Source organism: Salvelinus fontinalis, chromosome 17 (assembly GCF_029448725.1).
Source record: "Salvelinus fontinalis isolate EN_2023a chromosome 17, ASM2944872v1, whole genome shotgun sequence".
Classification (NCBI taxonomy): Eukaryota; Metazoa; Chordata; class Actinopteri; order Salmoniformes; family Salmonidae; genus Salvelinus; species Salvelinus fontinalis.
In genome coordinates, this window is record NC_074681.1 from 1,721,088 (window position 1) to 1,740,312 (window position 19,225).

Below are 19,225 nucleotides of genomic sequence, written 5' to 3' on the forward strand. Positions count from 1 at the left end.
CTTTTCTAAATTAGGGGTGAAAGTAGCCAGTAGTAAATGAATTACAGTAGGGTAAATTATTATGGGATTATTATGGTGGATAGAAATGGGCAGGTAGCCACTTTTTGAAGTGATTTTGTTTGACAATCAGATGAAAACATCATCACACAACACCCAGGACGTGTGAAACTGAGCCTGTTCATACTGCAAAAACAACAGGAAACAGGATAAAGATGTTAACATGCCAAAGTATCCCGTTTTAGATCAGCATATCACAGGCATCTTATCTGGGTTTCTTATAAAAGGGACGGAAGCTTTTTCAGGCTTATTGTAAACGGGATATGATGTTTATATGCATCAACTCAAAAACACAATACTTGAGTCTCCCGAATAATAACCGTCTAGGTAAACATAGTCAGTGGTATGCAGGTGTAGTCAGTGGTAAACAGGTGTAGTCAGTAGTAAACAGGTGTCGTCAGTGGTATACAGGTGTAGTCAGTAGTAAACAGGTGTAGTCAGTAGTAAACAGGTGTCGTCAGTGGTAAACAGGTGTGGTCAGTGGTAAACAGGTGTAGTCAGTGGTCAGTGGTAAACAGGTGTAGTCAGTAGTAAACAGGTGTAGTCAGTGGTAAACAGGTGTAGTCAGTGGTAAACAGGTATAGTCAGTGGTCAGTGGTAAACAGGTGTAGTCAGTAGTAAACAGGTGTCCCAATGGTAAACAGGTGTAGTCAGTAGTAAACAGGTGTCGTCAGTGGTAAACAGGTGTAGTCAGTGGTAAACTGGTGTAGTCAGTGGTAAACAGGTGTAGTCAGTGGTAAACAGGTGTAGTCAGTGGTCAGTGGTAAACAGGTGTAGTCAGTAGTAAACAGGTGTCCCAATGGTAAACAGGTGTCGTCAGTAGTAAACAGGTATAGTCAGTGGTCAGTGGTAAACAGGTGTAGTCAGTAGTAAACAGGTGTAGTCAGTAGTAAACAGGTGTAGTCAGTGGTAAACAGGTGTAGTCAGTAGTAAACAGGTGTAGTCAGTGGTAAACAGGTGTAGTCAGTGGTCAGTGGTAAACAGGTGTAGTCAGTGGTAAACAGGTGTAGTCAGTGGTAAACAGGTATAGTCAGTGGTCAGTGGTAAACAGGTGTAGTCAGTAGTAAACAGGTGTCCCAATGGTAAACAGGTGTAGTCAGTAGTAAACAGGTGTAGTCAGTAGTAAACAGGTGTAGTCAGTGGTAAACAGGTGTAGTCAGTGGTCAGTGGTAAACAGGTGTAGTCAGTAGTAAACAGGTGTAGTCAGTGGTCAGTGGTAAACAGGTGTAGTCAGTAGTAAACAGGTGTAGTCAGTAGTAAACAGGTGTAGTCAGTAGTAAACAGGTGTAGTCAGTGGTAAACAGGTGTAGTCAGTGGTAAACAGGTGTAGTCAGTGGTCAGTGGTAAACAGGTGTAGTCAGTAGTAAACAGGTGTAGTCAGTAGTAAACAGGTGTAGTCAGTGGTAAACAGGTGTAGTCAGTAGTAAACAGGTGTCCCAATGGTAAACAGGTGTAGTCAGTAGTAAACAGGTATAGTCAGTGGTCAGTGGTAAACAGGTGTAGTCAGTAGTAAACAGGTGTAGTCAGTGGTAAACAGGTGTAGTCAGTAGTAAACAGGTGTCCCAATGGTAAACAGGTGTAGTCAGTAGTAAACAGGTGTAGTCAGTAGTAAACAGGTGTAGTCAGTGGTAAACAGGTATAGTCAGTGGTAAACAGGTGTAGTCAGTGGTCAGTGGTAAACAGGTGTAGTCAGTGGTAAATAGGTATAGTCAGTGGTCAGTGGTAAACAGGTGTAGTCAGTAGTAAACAGGTGTCCCAATGGTAAACAGGTGTAGTCAGTAGTAAACAGGTGTAGTCAGTAGTAAACAGGTGTCGTCAGTGGTAAACAGGTGTAGTCAGTGGTAAACAGGTGTAGTCAGTAGTAAACAGGTGTAGTCAGTGGTAAACAGGTGTAGTCAGTGGTAAACAGGTGTAGTCAGTAGTAAACAGGTGTAGTCAGTGGTAAACAGGTGTAGTCAGTGGGTAAACAGGTGTAGTCAGTAGTAAACAGGTGTAGTCAGTAGTAAACAGGTGTAGTCAGTGGTGGTAGCCTGTAACTGTTCTGTCAAAGCACTGAGAACCATTAAACATTAACAGGATCATATGACAGACAGTGTGTGACAGGCTGTGGAATCACACCCCCTCGTGTAACAGTACCTTCTCCCTCTACTTTTAGTGGAACTATGTGCCTACTGTCAGCTTTAATATATTTCTGGTCAAGAAACTCTCTTCAAATACACTTTAATTTGAGTAATTTAGCCCGAGGAGGAGCCAGTAACTTTTCGTGTGCGTTTCTTTGTCATAATGTAACTCACAGATGTTCATATTCATGTGTTTACGCCAGTGAAAACATTCAAATAAAGAACTCCGTCTTTGATGCCACCTGACTTTACTGCCAGTCCAATCAGATGCGGAGGTTGCCTAAGGTATCGCCATTGAGACGATGAACACTCTGAGGAAGAGCCAATCACTGAGGAGCCTGTCTGGATCTGGGGTTCAGGAGAGGTCATGGGAAACATCAAAGTCCTCTCTCTGGGATAACAAGAAGTCTGTCTCTCAGCTCGTACAACAGTAAGTTTAAAGTTTTACGCATGAACAACAACCTACTCACACTGACAGATCTAATAAATTCCTATATACAACATTATATGTTGTAACACAGGTGAATATGTAATAACATATACCTTGAACCAAGGTTGATGGAACAGAGATGGCTTGGTGAACTATGTTTTGCCTGAGCCCTGAACACCAAACTTTAGCTCAGTGAGCTAACATGGTCTTGAGTCATGCAAGTTACCTGGATTCAATATTGTTGGTGTTTTGAGGCCAGACCACTTGACCTGAGTAGGAAAAACTCATGACATTAAAAATATATATTTTTTGCTTTATTTAACCCTGTTTCTTTGTCCCCAGGTACCAGAGCTGTGTGGAACTAAGCACTTCTGAAACCAATGAAGAAAAGATAAAGGTTTGTAATGTGAGATTTTCAAAGAAACTTTAGAAAGAAGCTTTTAATTGTTGTTTAAATAAAATTAATATGTTTTTAATGGTGAGTGATGGTTGCGCAGTTTTCCTTTTCAATAAATTAACTTTAGATACATTTTTCTTGGATTTGATTACTTACTGATCAATGGTTTAACCACGTCTCTCCCAGGCCTCCCTGTCATTCAGTTCCTCCAGAGAAGAGACGCCAGTAGGCCTCGTTTCTCCTTGGAGGAGGTTAGCGAGCCGGAGGGACCAGGTGGACCGTCTGGGTACTGACTCTGGTTCTTTCCTGCTGTCTCGGAGTCGCTCCATGGACCATCTTCCCCAGCGGGACCGAGCTCCGGAGGGGACCAGTGCCCTGCGAGCCCTGTTCGAGTCCAAAGCCACCCTGCTAGAGGACTTCTACAGCTCCCCCAGGCTGAATGTAGCCTCTCCAGCAAGCAGGGTGGTGGCAGGGATTCAGTGTAGTGAGAAGGAGAAAGATCGCCCTCTGGGGGCTAGGAGGGGTTACACCACTGAAGGGACTCATGGGAGGAAGGACAACAGTCAGGTGTGTGATTTGTGTAAATTCAACCATTTATTTCATAAGCTACTGTCTCTTGAAAAAATGTCTCTGAATAAAGTAAATTCCCCCTTTTCTTAGTCTCAATGTTAATGTTTTTTTCCCAACATGCTGTTCAGAGCGAGAGGAGGAAGACCATTAGCGGTGTCCCAGAGTCCTCCGTCAGGGGTTCCAGAATTACAACACCGGGTGAGTAGTAGGACCAAATTACAAATTACAAATTACAATTACACACACACACACACACACACACACACACACACACACACACACACACACACACACACACACACACACACACACACACACACACACACACACACACACACACACACACACATATATTTTCCCATGGGGCAAAAAGAAAAATGTCTAGTTTTAATACCTAATCTAATGCTATTCTACACATTTTGCCATGAGGCTGAGAGAAAGATTTGTATTTTTAAAGCTCAGTTTCTGTAATAATAAAATCAAGGCTTATGACACTGTCTATTTTTGAGAGGATTGAGGCCCACGAAGGTCGTCAGCCCCCTCACCTTCTGGGGGCTGCGGGCTCCGGGGATGGGGGGGTGGGGGGGGGGTGGTACATCAGTGAGACACACACACACATTACTACAGCCAGTGTGCAATATACTGGCAATGACAGAGGGGTGAGTAGTAAACACGCTAATACATTACTGCAGTCACTGGGGTTATTGTAACAGTCAGCATGACATGCAATTGGCTACGTATGACGGAGGAGGAACACCGCCAAAATGAGGTCATTTCCTTCCCTGGGGGAACTGTTCACTTCCTAGGTGCCTTGTGACTGAAGGACTATTAAAAACAGCTTGGAATCAAACCTCCCTGATGATTCCCGCTATATATGCAACACTGACGTCAATATTGGTGTTTGTGTAAGTTAACAACCCAGAGGTCCCGTTTTACTGCACATATAATTGTATGTCTCTTAAAGAGTGAATGTGAATGATACTGACAGAATGTCCATTGGTCAGGGGGTGGAGGGCATCCAAAGTCACTGACCCACACACACACACACAACCACACACACACACAACCACACAACCACACAACCACACAACCACACACACACACAACCACACAACCACACAACCACACACACACACACACACAACCACACACACACACAACCACACAACCACACACACACACACACACACACACACACACACACACACACACACACACACACACACACACACACACACACACACACACACACACACACACACACACACACACACACACACACACACACACACACACACACACACACACACACCCACCCCCTCATACACCAGTCATCTAGTGAGTGAAGCAGTCTTAAGTTGCCACCGAGTCAGAATGCCAGGGCCACAGCATGGTGGCCATGTTATAAATATCTCTCTGGAATCCCGACGTGTCACAGCCTCAGATGCCTCCAGAAAACAGAATCCCCATTAGGTAAACAACAGCCCCATGGTTCCTGGACCCACTCCATGGTTCAAACACTATTCGTAATCGTTCAAAGACTTTGAGAGATTTACTTTAACCTGCCTGGAGCGCCAGATAGGCTGGGTTTGCAGTTCTGGGACTATTCTATTGGTTGATTAACCCAGGCTAACTCAATCAAGAACACATAAGGTATTTGAAAAGATTTCAAATAGTGTTTGAACCAAGGTGTGCCTGGGCCCTGGAAGCTCTGCGAAGCTATATGCAGAGTAAGATGTGGATGTGTAGACACATAACTATGTAGCTCCGCACACATGCTCAAAACAGGGGGTGTCGCAGTGCTTGCTGGTATGACCGTGTCACAGCCGGTAGGGTCACGAACCTCCATAGAGGTGACATATTTCCAGGATATCGTCTATGACTCTGTGACCTGGTGACGTGTCTGGGATACTCCTGTGACAGAGAATCTGACAGGAATGTGATTGACAGAAAGATCCTCAGAGATCCTCAACTCTAGGAAGGAGTCAACCCTCTCTGTTAGTCACTGAGAGACTGGACTAGGGCACCCCCTCCTCACACTGTCAACCCTCATCCTCACCCCTCCTCACCCCCTCCTCCCATTGCCATAACTAACACTCCCCCCCTCCCATCCCATCACATTCCCATAGCTACCCCCATAATCAGCCCCTATACTGGAGACAAAAGAAAACTAAGTAGATGTGGGGTCCTAAGTGATCTTGGGCAACATAACATCACCCCTACAAAATGTCAGGATCATGTTAGGACACCAATACTTAGACAATACTATCTCTGATAAAGATATCTCCATTCCTCAAGCATAAAGCTTTTAAAGCTTTTAAATTATTTTTTAAATCTTATTAACACTTTGTTCTAGCTAGCTATTTGTGTAGGTAGCTTTCAAGTAAACACAATGATATAGTAACTTTTTGACTGAACTCTAGAATGCCTACTTCAAGTGTTTTAGTACTAGTCTGTAATCTCAGGACTTAACCCATGCCTATGCCACCTCAGATTCTCTACTCTTCGTAATCTCCTCTTTTAGTTTTTATGAGCAAATACAGCAATAAAGCACCTGAGAGTTAATCGTATTTCAGTCTACATTATCAGCCCCTGAGAGCTAATCGTATTTCAGTCTACATTATCAGCACCTGAGAGTTAATCGTATTTCAGTCTACATTATCAGCCCCTGAGAGCTAATCATATTTCAGTCTACATTATCAGCCCCTGGGAGTTAATCGATTTCAGTCTACATTATCAGCCCCTGAGAGTTAATCGTATTTCAGTCTACATTATCAGCACCTGAGAGGTAATTGTATTTCAGTCTACATTATCAGCCCCTGAGAGTTAATCGATTTCAGTCTACATTATCAGCACCTGAGAGTTAATCGTATTTCAGTCTACATTATCAGACCCTGAGAGGTAATCGTATTTCAGTCTACATTATCAGCCCCTGAGAGTTAATCGATTTCAGTCTACATTATCAGCACCTGAGAGCTAATCGTATTTCAGTCTACATTATCAGCACCTGAGAGTTAATTGTATTTCAGTCTACATTATCAGACCCTGAGAGGTAATCGTATTTCAGTCTACATTATCAGCACCTGAGAGTTAATCGTATTTCAGTCTACGTTATCAGCACCTGAGAGCGAATCATATTTCAGTCTACATTATCAGCACCTGAGAGCGAATCGTATTTCAGTCTACATTATCAGCCCCTGAGAGTTAATCGTATTTCAGTCTACATTATCAGCACCTGAGAGTTAATCGTATTTCAGTCTACATTATCAGCACCTGAGAGTTAATCGTATTTCAGTCTACATTATCAGCCCCTGAGAGTTAATCGTATTTCAGTCTACATTATCAGCACCTGAGAGTTAATCGTATTTCAGTCTACATTATCAGCCCCTGAGAGTTAATCATATTTCAGTCTACATTATCAGCACCTGAGAGCGAATCGTATTTCAGTCTACATTATCAGCCCCTGAGAGTTAATCGTATTTCAGTCTACATTATCAGCACCTGAGAGTTAATCGTATTTCAGTCTACATTATCAGCACCTGAGAGTTAATCGATTTCAGTCTACATTATCAGCACCTGAGAGTTAATCGTATTTCAGTCTACATTATCAGCACCTGAGAGTTAATCGTATTTCAGTCTACATTATCAGCACCTGAGAGCGAATCATATTTCAGTCTACATTATCAGCACCTGAGAGCGAATCATATTTCAGTCTACATTATCAGTGTGCCACTTGACCAAAATAGCAGTTGCACTAGTAGCAGCACAGCAGTTGACTGTTTTATTTTTATATTGTCTTGCCCAGCGCCCACTGAGCACCTGATAGCATCACTAGGACTGCAGATCCTTCTTTATGCAGTGTCTGTTTATGGGGGTAGCTTTGGGAATGGGTTGGGGGGGGGGGGTGTTAGCTATGAGAATGGGAGGAGGGAGTGAGGAGGGGGTGACTATCTTTATGACAATGAGAGGAGGGGGGGGTAAGGAAGGGTGAGGTGACGGTATCTCTATGGCGATGGGAGGAAGGGTGAGGGTTAGCTATGGCAATGGGAGGAGGGGGAGAGAAAGGGTGAGGACGAGGGGTGACAGTGTGAGGAGGGGGTGCCCTAGTCCAGTCTCTCAGTGACTAACAGAGAGGATTGACTCAGTCCTAAATAATAATAGTGACTGTCCAAACCCACTGCCCCAACACACCGCCACCCACCCTCCCAAAATAGACCCAACGTTCCCAGCGGGGGCAGCAGTCCTGATAAAAATCAGCTGTCACTAGAGCCACAGGACTAGAGACTAAAGAGAGGCACAGTGACACGACAGGCAGACAGAGAGCCACAGAGAAAGAGATAGAGAGAGAGAGGGGAACAGCCACAGTCAAAAAAGACTAACACTACAGAGAAACACAAACTATCCTAGAGGCATCACAGGAACTGTATCAGCCGACAACCAGCGGTTTGATCTGTATTCAGAGAGACAACCACAGCAGGAGAATAACAACTACACTGGCTGTAAGTATTATGGATTCAGTTACGGAAGTGTTTATTTTAGATTAAACAAGTTTATTCTAAATGAATGGTGCTGTAGATTAAAAAACATTTTTGTTCCAGTCGACGAGGAGGCTTTGTAGTACCATGTCAATAAGACAAAAGCTGGTGTTTGAGCTTGATTAAAGATGACAGTGAGTAAAATGAGGATTGGGATTTGGGGATATGGAGATATGGGGATTTGGGGATATGGAGATATGGGGATATGGAGATATGGGGATATGGAGATTTGGAGATATGGAGATATGGAGATATGGGGATATGGAGATATGGGGATATGGGGATATGGAGATATGGAGATATGGGGATATGGGGATATGGAGATATGGGAATGTTTGGATATGTGGATATGGGAATATTTTGATATGTGGATATGGGAATATGTGAATATGGGAATATTTTGATATGTGGATATGGGAATATGGGCTATGAGGATTTTCGGCTAAGGAAATAACTAATCTGTCATCAAAAATATGAATAATTTAACCTAACATACATTGCCTGTCCGTTTAATGTTGTCTGCATCAACGATCAGTCTGCAGAGTTTAGTGTAATTAATTATTCTACATTTCTTTCATTTAATAGCAAATATTAATATAATAAAAGAAAAAAAGTGACAACTTAATCTTACCTGATGGGTCGTAGTCACCTTTGATGGATCAAATCCTGCTCCGTGACCACCCTGTCTTTGTCACACACTGATATCTAATGTGTGTGTGTGTGTGTGTGTGTGTGTGTGTGTGTGTGTGTGTGTGTGTGTGTGTGTGTGTGTGTGTGTGTGTGTGTGTGTGTGTGCGTGCGCGCACACACTTGGGAGTCATATTAAGAAGGCTATATGCAGTCAGCCACCCAAGGTCATGGAACCAAGTGTCTTAGAGTTTTTCCCCATGGGTCATATTTGCAATTTCCTAAGTGAGTGGCTATCGTCTCTCAGACCCTAATCCTTAGATACGACAGGAATGGAGGATCAGAGGTCATGGTTGACAGACCTCCTCTCTGGAAACCTAAACGCGTCGTGATAGAGTTGATGTGGAATCAGCACAGGAAGAGCAATTGTAATAAAATCACAATGTATTTTATTGAATCCCCCCCCCCCCCCCCCCCCAGTTGGTATCGATTCCATTTTTAAAAATCAGCACATTTTTAAAGTCTGGTGGCATTTTCGGGGGGGGGGGGGGGGGATTTTCCTAGACAACCATTTTGTAAACCGGTAGTAGTTTTATGACCTGTCTGTGAATCTGTAGCTACAATCGAAAGCAGCTGAGCTGGTTGGGAACAAATACCTACTGTATTTAGACATTATTTGGACACCTGTCAGTCGGGCAAAATCCCCACATTTCTGATCTGCTAATAGCTTCTCTCTCCATTCCTGTGCAGACAGAGAAGGGAATAGCTAGACTGGAAGAGCCAGGCCCCTTGGAAGTGATCTGACTGTGTGAAATAACTCAAAGATGTGCTGGCTTGGCTAAATGTGCGCTAGCCAGACAGCTAGCTAGCGAACATGTTAAAGAATACTTCAGTTGAGATTCATAGAATTGTCCATAGTTGGATTCCTCCTCTGTACAGCGGCAAAAGTCAGCTCTGCTCTTTCAAAAGAGAAATCATCAGGAAACACTCGTTGATTACGTTAATGGTTGTCACTAGTTACCATAGCCACAAAATCAAAATCGGTTATGTCGTAAAAATTCATGAAAACTCCAATTTAAGGTTAGGGTTAGCCATAAGGTTAAAAGTGTGGTTAAGGTTAGGTTAAAAATCTGATTTTAAGAAGAGAAATTGCAGAAATAGGTGACTTTGTGGCTGTGGTAACTAGTGACGACAGAAATACCGTTTCTGTTCCTCTCATCTTCAACTTAACTTATTAATAACACTTGATCAATAAACATCAAAAGCACGTTAATTGTTACCATATTCCCAGGAAGGGTTTCAATTTAAAGTTTGAGTTATCAATTAGCATGGGTCAAAGGACATAACCAATAGTGAACAACACTTTTATCAATAGCTGATCAATAAACATCAATAGCATTATTATTGTATTCCCAGTAAGTGTTCAGCTTGACCCAGGCACTTCGCTGGGGTTATGACCTCAGTCACAACTCGCATGACATTATGTTGTCTCATTCCATCTGCTCACCCAGCTATGGGGATGCTCTAAGTCCCGACTCGTGAGTGGCGCCAGTTAGTTGACCCGTCCTTTTGTCCGTCAAGAGCTTACTGCGTGAAAACGGACAGAGGTATGTTCGAATCTGGACATTAGTTACAGATGACGGGTCTATCCAGCAGGGCCCAGGCTACTGCTGACCCATTAAAAGCAGGCCTGTAGGGGCTTAGCGTCTGTTGTTTGGACTGACAGGACAGTGTGAAAATACACAGAGGCTAATGGGCTCTGGCCTACACACACTGGGGCTCGTGGCGTTTAGTGGTTGGGACTGCTATTGTTTCAATGTTTATATCGAATTGGGATGATGTTTTGTGTTAGATGCTAGTGTAGATGTTTGCCTCACTATATGTTATATGTACCTCTAGTGAATAGGGCATCTTGTGACACACAACGCTGCCAACATAGACGCAGGCTAGTAGCTGTGAAACATCACTTAACCCCATTTGTGTTTAAACGGGGAAAACTTGGCTGGCGCGATAGAATTGCAAGCATTCTAACGTTCTAGTATTGTGCCACAGTCACACAGCGACAGTCAGAGGGGATTCCATTCAGGCATTCTTCTGACCTGTTGTGTTTTGGTCAGGTATGGATGGCTGTAGTGGAGGTGAGTAACACCAACAATGTGCCTAAAACAAATCAGCCGTTTCTCCAGCTGAGCTAGCAGTTGTTGTTTTTTGTTGTTGTTTGTTTCTGCCTCCAAGTCGTGATGGTCAGCCAATGGGATGGTGTTTGTTGAGTGTCTAAGGCAACTGGTGGCAGGTTGTAGCTGTGTGTGAGGCAGGACATGTTGTTTGTCATCCCGAACGACCAGAACATCCATCAAACTCTAGTTTTTGCTAACGTGTAGGTCCTTTCTCTGGTGTTGGTTAGGTCTTGACCCAGGCACTTCTGTACAGCACTTCGAGATATTAGCTGATGTACGAAGGGCTATATAAAATAAACTTGATTTGAGTCTAACCCATTCATTTAACAGAAATGACTCATATTTCATGTTATTAATAAAGCCATGTTTTCTAAGTGTATATTTTCCATTATTATAGCAACAATATTTATTTGTATCTGTAACAACTGATAATGCAACGACACTTGATAATGAAGTTAATACATTATTTCACGTTACATAATTTGTTGTTTGTTTTTGTTCTAAAGGTCGATTATTTTGCAGAGTCAGTCCTCATGGCATATAAAGGCCCATGTCTAAGAGGGAATAGTTCCTAAAGTGTAACAATAGCAAACAGATAGGATAGCCACACATACCAACACCTCCCAGCTATATATATATATATATATATATATATATATATATATATATATATATATATATATATATATATATATATATAGACTCCATTATCAGCCAACCTCAGCATAGCCAACAACAGAGACACAGTTTATTAATGCTGTGCGGTGCATACCATACCACAGTGCACAGAAATATCACTGTCCTTATGTGGGTCACTGCACTTTTACACTGACTGTTACCGTACTGTATGTAAATCAACAAAAAGTGTCTACTATATTAAATTAAATATTAAAATATCTAATACAGCCTTTTGTTTTTAATCTCAATATCTAATCCTTTCTGGGTAACAATTAAGTACCTTACTGTGATTTTTTATTTATTTTTTAAATGGTCAAAAAAGAAACAAAAATAGCTTCTTAGCAAAGATACATTTCTCTAGCGAGAATTTTGCTAGGACTATCTGGGAGTGGCCTGAGTGGGGAGGGGAACAATGAAAACGAGCTGTGATTGGCAGAGAGGTTTGGAACTCTCTTTCTTATTGGTCTAAAACTCCATCCTACCAAAACAGGCTGAAATTTCAGGCAGTCTTTTCAAACCACTCTTACACTAATAGGGAAATTATAATAATTTTCACATTATTATTCCAACCTCAAGTGTCGAAATATATATAAAACACAGGACAATCACGTTTTTGACTGCACTGCACCTTTAAACAACCATACATTTCATTCCTTTCAATCATGTGCTAATTTTACAATTGTGTGTCTGTTTAATAATTGAAAGTTATTCTTAAGCAATAAGGCCCGAGGTGGTGTGGTATATGGCCAATATACCATGGCTAAGGGCTGTTCTGAAGCACGACGCAACGTGGAATATACTGTCTGATATACCATGGCTGTCAGCCAATCAGCATTCAGGGATCGAACCACCCAGTTTATAATAGACAACAAACAGCTATTGTATGTTACTGGAGCTGTAGCTACGGTATAGGCTAGGATACAAGCTGAGACCCAGACGACATTGATCAACATTATCAGAAGCTTTCATGAAATCAATTCCTAATCAATCAATCTATATATGTGTCTGTGTTGTAGATGACAAGAGGCGTCTCCAGCTGAGTTATAGAGACACCCCGTCAAGACAAGGTCGAGACAGAGAGAGGACCTCCGGCTCAGTGAGAGACAGATCAGCTCTATACCTGTCAAGAGTAGCAGCTGCCGAATCCCCGGGAAGCTCCACACACACAGTGAGTGCCTGGCATTCCTCCCATTCCTCCACACACACCACAAAGACGGACATAGGGACGGACACACATACATGCACAAAATTATACACACACACACACTGGGATCAAATGCCAGGCAGACCGGGGAATAGCCATCATTCTCAGGATTCAAAATTAGTTGCATTACTTTTCGAGCATTTGAACGAAATGATTATCTGAATTTTAAATTGCTTTGTTTTAATTCAACAGAAATCCAGCAGTTCCTCAGGAAAGAAGACTACAAGCAGCAAGGTATAATATGTTAATCTAACACAATGTGTGAGTGCTGTGAAATGAATATTAGAAAACATCCAACTCAGAGCTGATGGGCAATGGGTTTTGCATAACAACGGTGATGACGGTGGTCACATTAACAATCATTATTATTACTCGAACTCGGTCAAATACATACGGTAAATACTTTAATATACTTACATCTGTCCACATGTTAACATGGCAGTTATTCTACATGGTAAATGTATAATATCGATATGAAAAGCAAACACAAGGCAATAACAGAAACGGACAGAAATACCTTGCGTCAAACACTACTCAGTGACTTTAAGACATAGGCATTAGCGCTGCTCTGCTAACTGGTGTGAAGTTTGGCTAACCTTAGCTTGAGTGAAGATGGTTTGCTGTGAAAGACATCGAACAAGCACGGAGAAAAAGGTAAAGTATGGCTTCAATTGCTACACGCATGGCTACCTAACATTTTCTCGTCACTAACTAATACTACTCTCTAACCGACTGAATACTGACAATAACACAAAGACCCTTTTCTCTTTTCATTCCAAGATGGCCGAGATAGCCCCAAAAAACACAGTTTCAGAAGCATGTCACGAGGAAGATGACCTGTCTCTGCCTCCACCTCCCCCTATCCCACCCAGACCTCAGAACTATGAAGAGTCCCCAGCAACAGGTGGCCCCAACCAAGCCTTCATCCCCGTGCCGCCACCAAAGGAAACCTTCTCGACATTCTACCAACAGCGACAGAAGAATGAGCTGAAAAGACTCTTCAAACACATTCACCCAGACCTGAGGGAAAACATCAATGATGTAGTCGATGATGAGTTGGTTGCGGCGATGCAATCTGGAGGTGCCCAGACTGCAGCGGATGCAGGGTACCAGGGCGAGGTCCAGTCCATGAGGTGGATCTTTGAGAACTGGACCCTGGACAACATTGGGGACCACCCCCACATGACCAAGAAGCTTCTGGAAGATGAGACTCTTCAAGGCGGTGATGTCAGAGGAACATCCTCCATGTTCGAGCACTGCATGGTGGACGGAACCCAACAGTTTGTCCAAAGGCAGAGTTCAGTCCGAGGGGATGTCCGCACATCGACGTGGCTGTTTGAGACTCAGCCCATGGATACACTCAACAAACTCAAACCAGAGGAGGGCGAGCTGGTCGAGGCTGTTCTCAAGGAACCGATTCAGATTGGAGACGTGAGAGGAGCTCGGCTGCTCTTCGAATCCAAGCCACTGGACGCCTTAGGCCGTTGTAGCTCTGTAGAGGACCAGAGCTTCCTCAAGCTGAAGTCAGAGCTCCAGGAGCAGAAAGGAGATGTGAGGAAGACAGTGAAACTCTTCCAGGCCGATCCTTGCTGCGCCCTCAGAGACGCAAGCGGCAACATCCACAAGATTAAGTCCATCTGCAGAGAGGAGATCTGTAGCAGCAACATTAGCACGGCACGCTGGCTCTTCGAAACTAAGCCTCTGGACATCATCAACAAGGGGACATCCGGGATGCAGATCATCCGGGGGATATCGCTGGAGGAAGGGCAGAAAGGAGGGGTGGACAGGAAGAGATGGATGTTTGAGACTCAGCCATTCAACACCATCCGGGAGGAGGGCATAGAAGACCGGTTTCAGGGGACAGTGGTCGAAGTTGTGCCTGACGCTGATGTTGGGAACAAACTAAAGATGTTTGAGACCCAGCCCTTGGCAGCACTGAAAGGAGACTCCACAGAAGTAACTCTGGAGAAGGAGGAGATACTTGGAGGAGATGTCAAATCCTCCCTCTGGCTCTTCGAAACACAACCCATGGAAACATTGAAGGAACGCTATGAAGTTGGGCATTTGAAGAAAGTTATCCTCTCCACTGATGAACAAGGAGAAGTTAAAGGCAAAAAGCACATGTTCGAGAACTACAACATTAGAAAAGAGACCTTAGTCGGAGCAGAAATCCCAAGTAAAGATCATGAGATTGAGAAGGGTGACGTTAAATCATACAAGCATCTCTTCGAAACAATTCCCCTTTGCAATATCACCCAATCTCAGGAGGAAGTGCTGAACGGAAATACAGAAAACGACATCACGGCAGGAGATGTGAAAGGAAACAGAACGCTCTTCGAGACAACACCATTATATGCGATCAAAGACTGCTCTGGGAATTTCCACGAGGTCACAACTGTCAACAGAGAGGAGTCCATCAAAGGAAGTGTCCAAAATTACAAGTGGATGTTTGAGACCAAGCCCATTGACCAGTTTGAGGAGGGAAAGAAGAATGTTGAGGTTATCAAAGGAATCACCAGGCAGGAGGATATGTCAGGAGATGTCAAGATGGCCAAGTGGCTCTTTGAGACACAGACCATTGATGGCATCCATTCCAAGTTCAACCAGTCAGAGCAGCAGCAGAATTCAACAGAGCAACAGAAGGAGACTAGGAAAGGTGATGTCAAGACCTGCAAGTGGCTGTTCGAGACTCAGCCTATGGACATTTTGTACGACAAATCAGAAAAGATCCCAGATAAAGAAGAAGAAGAGATTGAGAATACCAAAGTGAAGTCTGTCACTTGGCTTTTTGAATCACAGGCTCTGGATAGCATTAAAGACAGTGAGGAGCAAAGTTTTAAATTATGCAGTACCGTTCAGGATGGTGTCAAGGCTGAGGTTGGTGTGAAAACAGTGAAGCACCTTTTCGAGACAGAGACTCTAGATAGGATAAGGAAGGACACAGACACAGAGCAAGATGTTAGATATGTCAGCGAGTTGCATGTCCAGTCTGGCGATGTCTCTAGGGTAAAGGAGATCTTCGAGTCCAAGTCCTTAGATGAAATAGGTTCAGAGTCTATAAAAGTGTGCGATGAAGACGAAAGCATTCAGAAAGGATCCGTGCGTAAATGCACCTGGCTTTTTGAGAACCGTCCCATCAACACGATCAACGACAAGGAGGAAAATGGCCCAGACATGCATTGTGTCAACGACATGGAGGGTGGTGACGTCCATAACAAGAAGTTCATCTTCGAAACATTCTCTCTGGACAAGATCCATGATAAAGATCAGTTTCTGGAACACAGGTCGGAATCTGTGGAAAAGCCAGTGAGCAATGTCGATGTCAAGTCCAGCACCATGCTATTTGAATCCCAGCCACTGTACGCCATTAGAGACAAGGAAGGCCAGTTCCACGAGGTTACCACAGTCCAGAAGGAGGAAGTGATGAGTGGCGATGTGAGAGGAGCTCGGTGGATGTTCGAGACGAAGCCCCTCGATGCCATCAAGGCGGAAAAGGAGATCTACGTGATCCGAGCTGTCACCCAGGAAGATGTAAAAAAGGGTGATGTCAAGTCAGCCAGGTGGAAGTTCGAGACCCAGCCTCTGGACTCCCTAACAGCTAAGGAGGAAGACGAGGAACCCACAGTCAAGGTTGTGGAAGACTTCGGAAACCGAAATGTGAAGCTCAACAAACAGCTCTTCGAGTCTGACCAGTCAGCCAGTAAGAAGTATGTGAGGATGGTTAGTGTGACAGATGTTCAGCAAGGCGATGTCAGGACGTCCACCTGGCTCTTTGAGAACCAGCCCATCGACAGGCTGAAGGGAGAGCCAGAGGAGCAGGGCCCTGTCCAGACGGTCCACAGAGAAGACAACAACAAAGGAGAGGTGAAACGCTGCACGTGGCTGTTTGAATCCCAGACGCTGGACAAGATCAAGGATACTGAATCCAATATGAATGCAGCACAGGTCGTTGAGGAGGAGATCCCAAAAGCAGATGTGAAGAGCACAACCTGGCTGTTTGAGACCACACCGTTAGACAAAATTGTCACAGTTGAAAGTGTGATTGACACGCTGTCTCGTCTACATCAGCTTGAATTCATCCACTCAAGTGGAATCTTAATAGAGGCAAAAGAGATCACAAACGTCAACATGGTTAAATACCAATTTATTAAAACTGAGGGAGCACAGATTCAGAAGGAGGAGATAGTTGAAGGGAACATCAGAAACATCATGCTACAGTTATTGTCCAGATCGACCCTGAAGCCCCAGATCACTCTTCTAAAAGAGGTAGAACAGGGTAAAGTTCAGACAACAGTATTAGAAGTCGCAGTCAATCAGCCAGCGTCAACGAACCAAGACAAAGATCAAAGTGTACAGAAACTCATCGAAAGCTTGCTTGTTCAAGATAAGCTGCTGAAGAAGGGGATCGTCATGCAGGAATCTGAGGGAGGACATGTAGAGATGACTGTTTACTCCCTTCATTGTCAAACTAAAATGGATAGTCAAGACATTACAAGGGGAGATGTGAAGTCAACTATAGGCAACCTGTTAGCTACTGCTAACAATCAGAGGACAACCGCTTCATGTAGACTAGATGAAAATGAAAAGGGAAATGTTGACTTATACAGGAGTTGCATAGAGAAAGGAGATCTCCAAAAACTGAAGAGTCTTCAAATACAGCAATCAGAATTGGATGAACTTGACCTCATGACAAAGGAACAGATTGAGATTGTGCAAGGCGATGTGAAGGAGGCGAAGAAAAATCTTCAGAAACAGAAGGATCAAGTGGAACGTACCATTTCAGACGTCTTACCAGGGGATGTGAAGAATGCCAAAAGAGTCTTTTCTACAGAGGGTTCCATTGACCTTAGTGTTGAAAACTGCATTTCTAAAGAAGAGATCATCCGTGGGGATATCTCCTCAGCTAAGCAGCAACTTGCTTTAAAACAGACTCTCTCTATGGAAAAGGAGGAAATCGTGGCCGGTGACATCAAAGCTACTCTGCAGTCTTTAGAAAGAGCAAAGCAACAGAGTATGCACTTGGAACGCGATATCATAACCCCGGGAACTATCTATGACATGGATCTAGCAACACAGGGGCCGGAATCAGAGGGAAACCAGACACAGAAAGAGGAAATTGTATCGGGAGATGTGAAGGCAGCGAAGCAGTCCCTTGAGCTGGCAAAGAACCAGAGTCTATGTGTGGAGCGTGACATCATCGTGCCAGGAAAAATATACAATGTCAACATCTCATCTCAAGAACAGAGCTCCACGACAGTGAGGCAGTCTGCGTCTTCGTCAACCTCCAGAAGCCAGCGGATCACGACGACTTTCCGAAAGGTCAGTGACGCAGAGAGAGATCAGGAGACAATTGAGGCTTGCCAACAGGGCTACGTGTCAAGGAGTTCAGATGTAATACATGTTAGCGCAGCGGATTCACCGCCAGCAGTCTCCAGCAGCATACAAGCACAAACCCACCCTTATGTAAACTCAGAGTTTGATGATATTGAGAGGACAGGGACAGAAGAGGCAGAAGCAGAAGTGGTGAGAGGAGATATAAAAGCTGCTATTAGGTCTCTGCACAGTGCTGCAACAGAGCAGAGACCGCTAGTAGACAAACAGGAAATTGTAAGAGGTAATATGCAGATGGCGCTGCAATATCTTGAAAAGTCTAGTATAAATGTGTCCAAAGGAGACTATAAAGCTGCCATGCTATACAGGAACTCAGGTAAAGCTTATGCAGGGAGCAGAAAGAAAAGGGATGCAGAGACTGTGAAAAAGCAGTGTGTTGTAGTATCTATGCCTCCATCTGACACTGAATTGTCTCCTTCGGTTTCAGTAACTCTTGGCGAACCGCCAGCCAGCGCAGCACAGACTTCAGCAACTGTCACTTTTACAAATCTTGATGAAAACCCCAAAACACCCTCCACTGAAGCCCTAAGGCCACCTCCACTTCCACCCAAAGCAAATGAAAAAACACAATACCAGAAGCCGGCTCTACCACCAAAACCACAACGCTCAAAACAAACACCCAGCGACGCAACAGAGAATAGCGCCCCTCCTCCAAAAACACCTAGCCCGATTAAAGGTAACCAGCAAAACCCAGTCATTCCCCCAAAAATGAAACCAGGGAACCCATCTCCCCCTCGTCTGCCTCAGAAACCTTCATCAAATAGACAACAAACCACAAAGGACTCACAACCCAAATGTATTAATAAAGCAAAGCAATACTCACCTCAGGCCAGTGCCACCAATAACATCCCAGCCGAGTACACAAAGTCAGTTCAGCTTGAGCAAAATATGGAACAGAAAAACATTGGAACAACATTGGCAGTTGATCATCGTTTGGCCGTGTCAAATGGCACTGAAAATGAGATGGACAGAAATGTAATACAGAAAATCAATGCAGCGAAAGAGATCCGAATGTGCATGCAGAGCTACACAGAAGATG

The 19,225-nt window shown here is 43.8% G+C and overlaps 1 protein-coding gene across 1 annotated transcript in view; it reads left to right on the forward strand.

Moving 5' to 3' along the window:
* xirp1 (xin actin binding repeat containing 1) overlaps positions 1-18,700 on the forward strand; it is a 33,865-nt gene extending 15,165 nt beyond the window's left edge. The window contains exons 2-9 of the mRNA XM_055865846.1: positions 2,381-2,607; positions 2,950-3,004; positions 3,191-3,571; positions 3,703-3,772; positions 12,608-12,759; positions 12,988-13,029; positions 13,576-18,114; positions 18,614-18,700. Of these exons, the coding sequence (XP_055721821.1) occupies positions 2,480-2,607; positions 2,950-3,004; positions 3,191-3,571; positions 3,703-3,772; positions 12,608-12,759; positions 12,988-13,029; positions 13,576-18,114; positions 18,614-18,616 (5,370 nt within the window). The 5' untranslated portion in view covers positions 2,381-2,479 and the 3' untranslated portion in view covers positions 18,617-18,700. The remainder of the gene's footprint in view (positions 1-2,380; positions 2,608-2,949; positions 3,005-3,190; positions 3,572-3,702; positions 3,773-12,607; positions 12,760-12,987; positions 13,030-13,575; positions 18,115-18,613) is intronic.
* Positions 18,701-19,225: the final 525 nt, after the last annotated feature.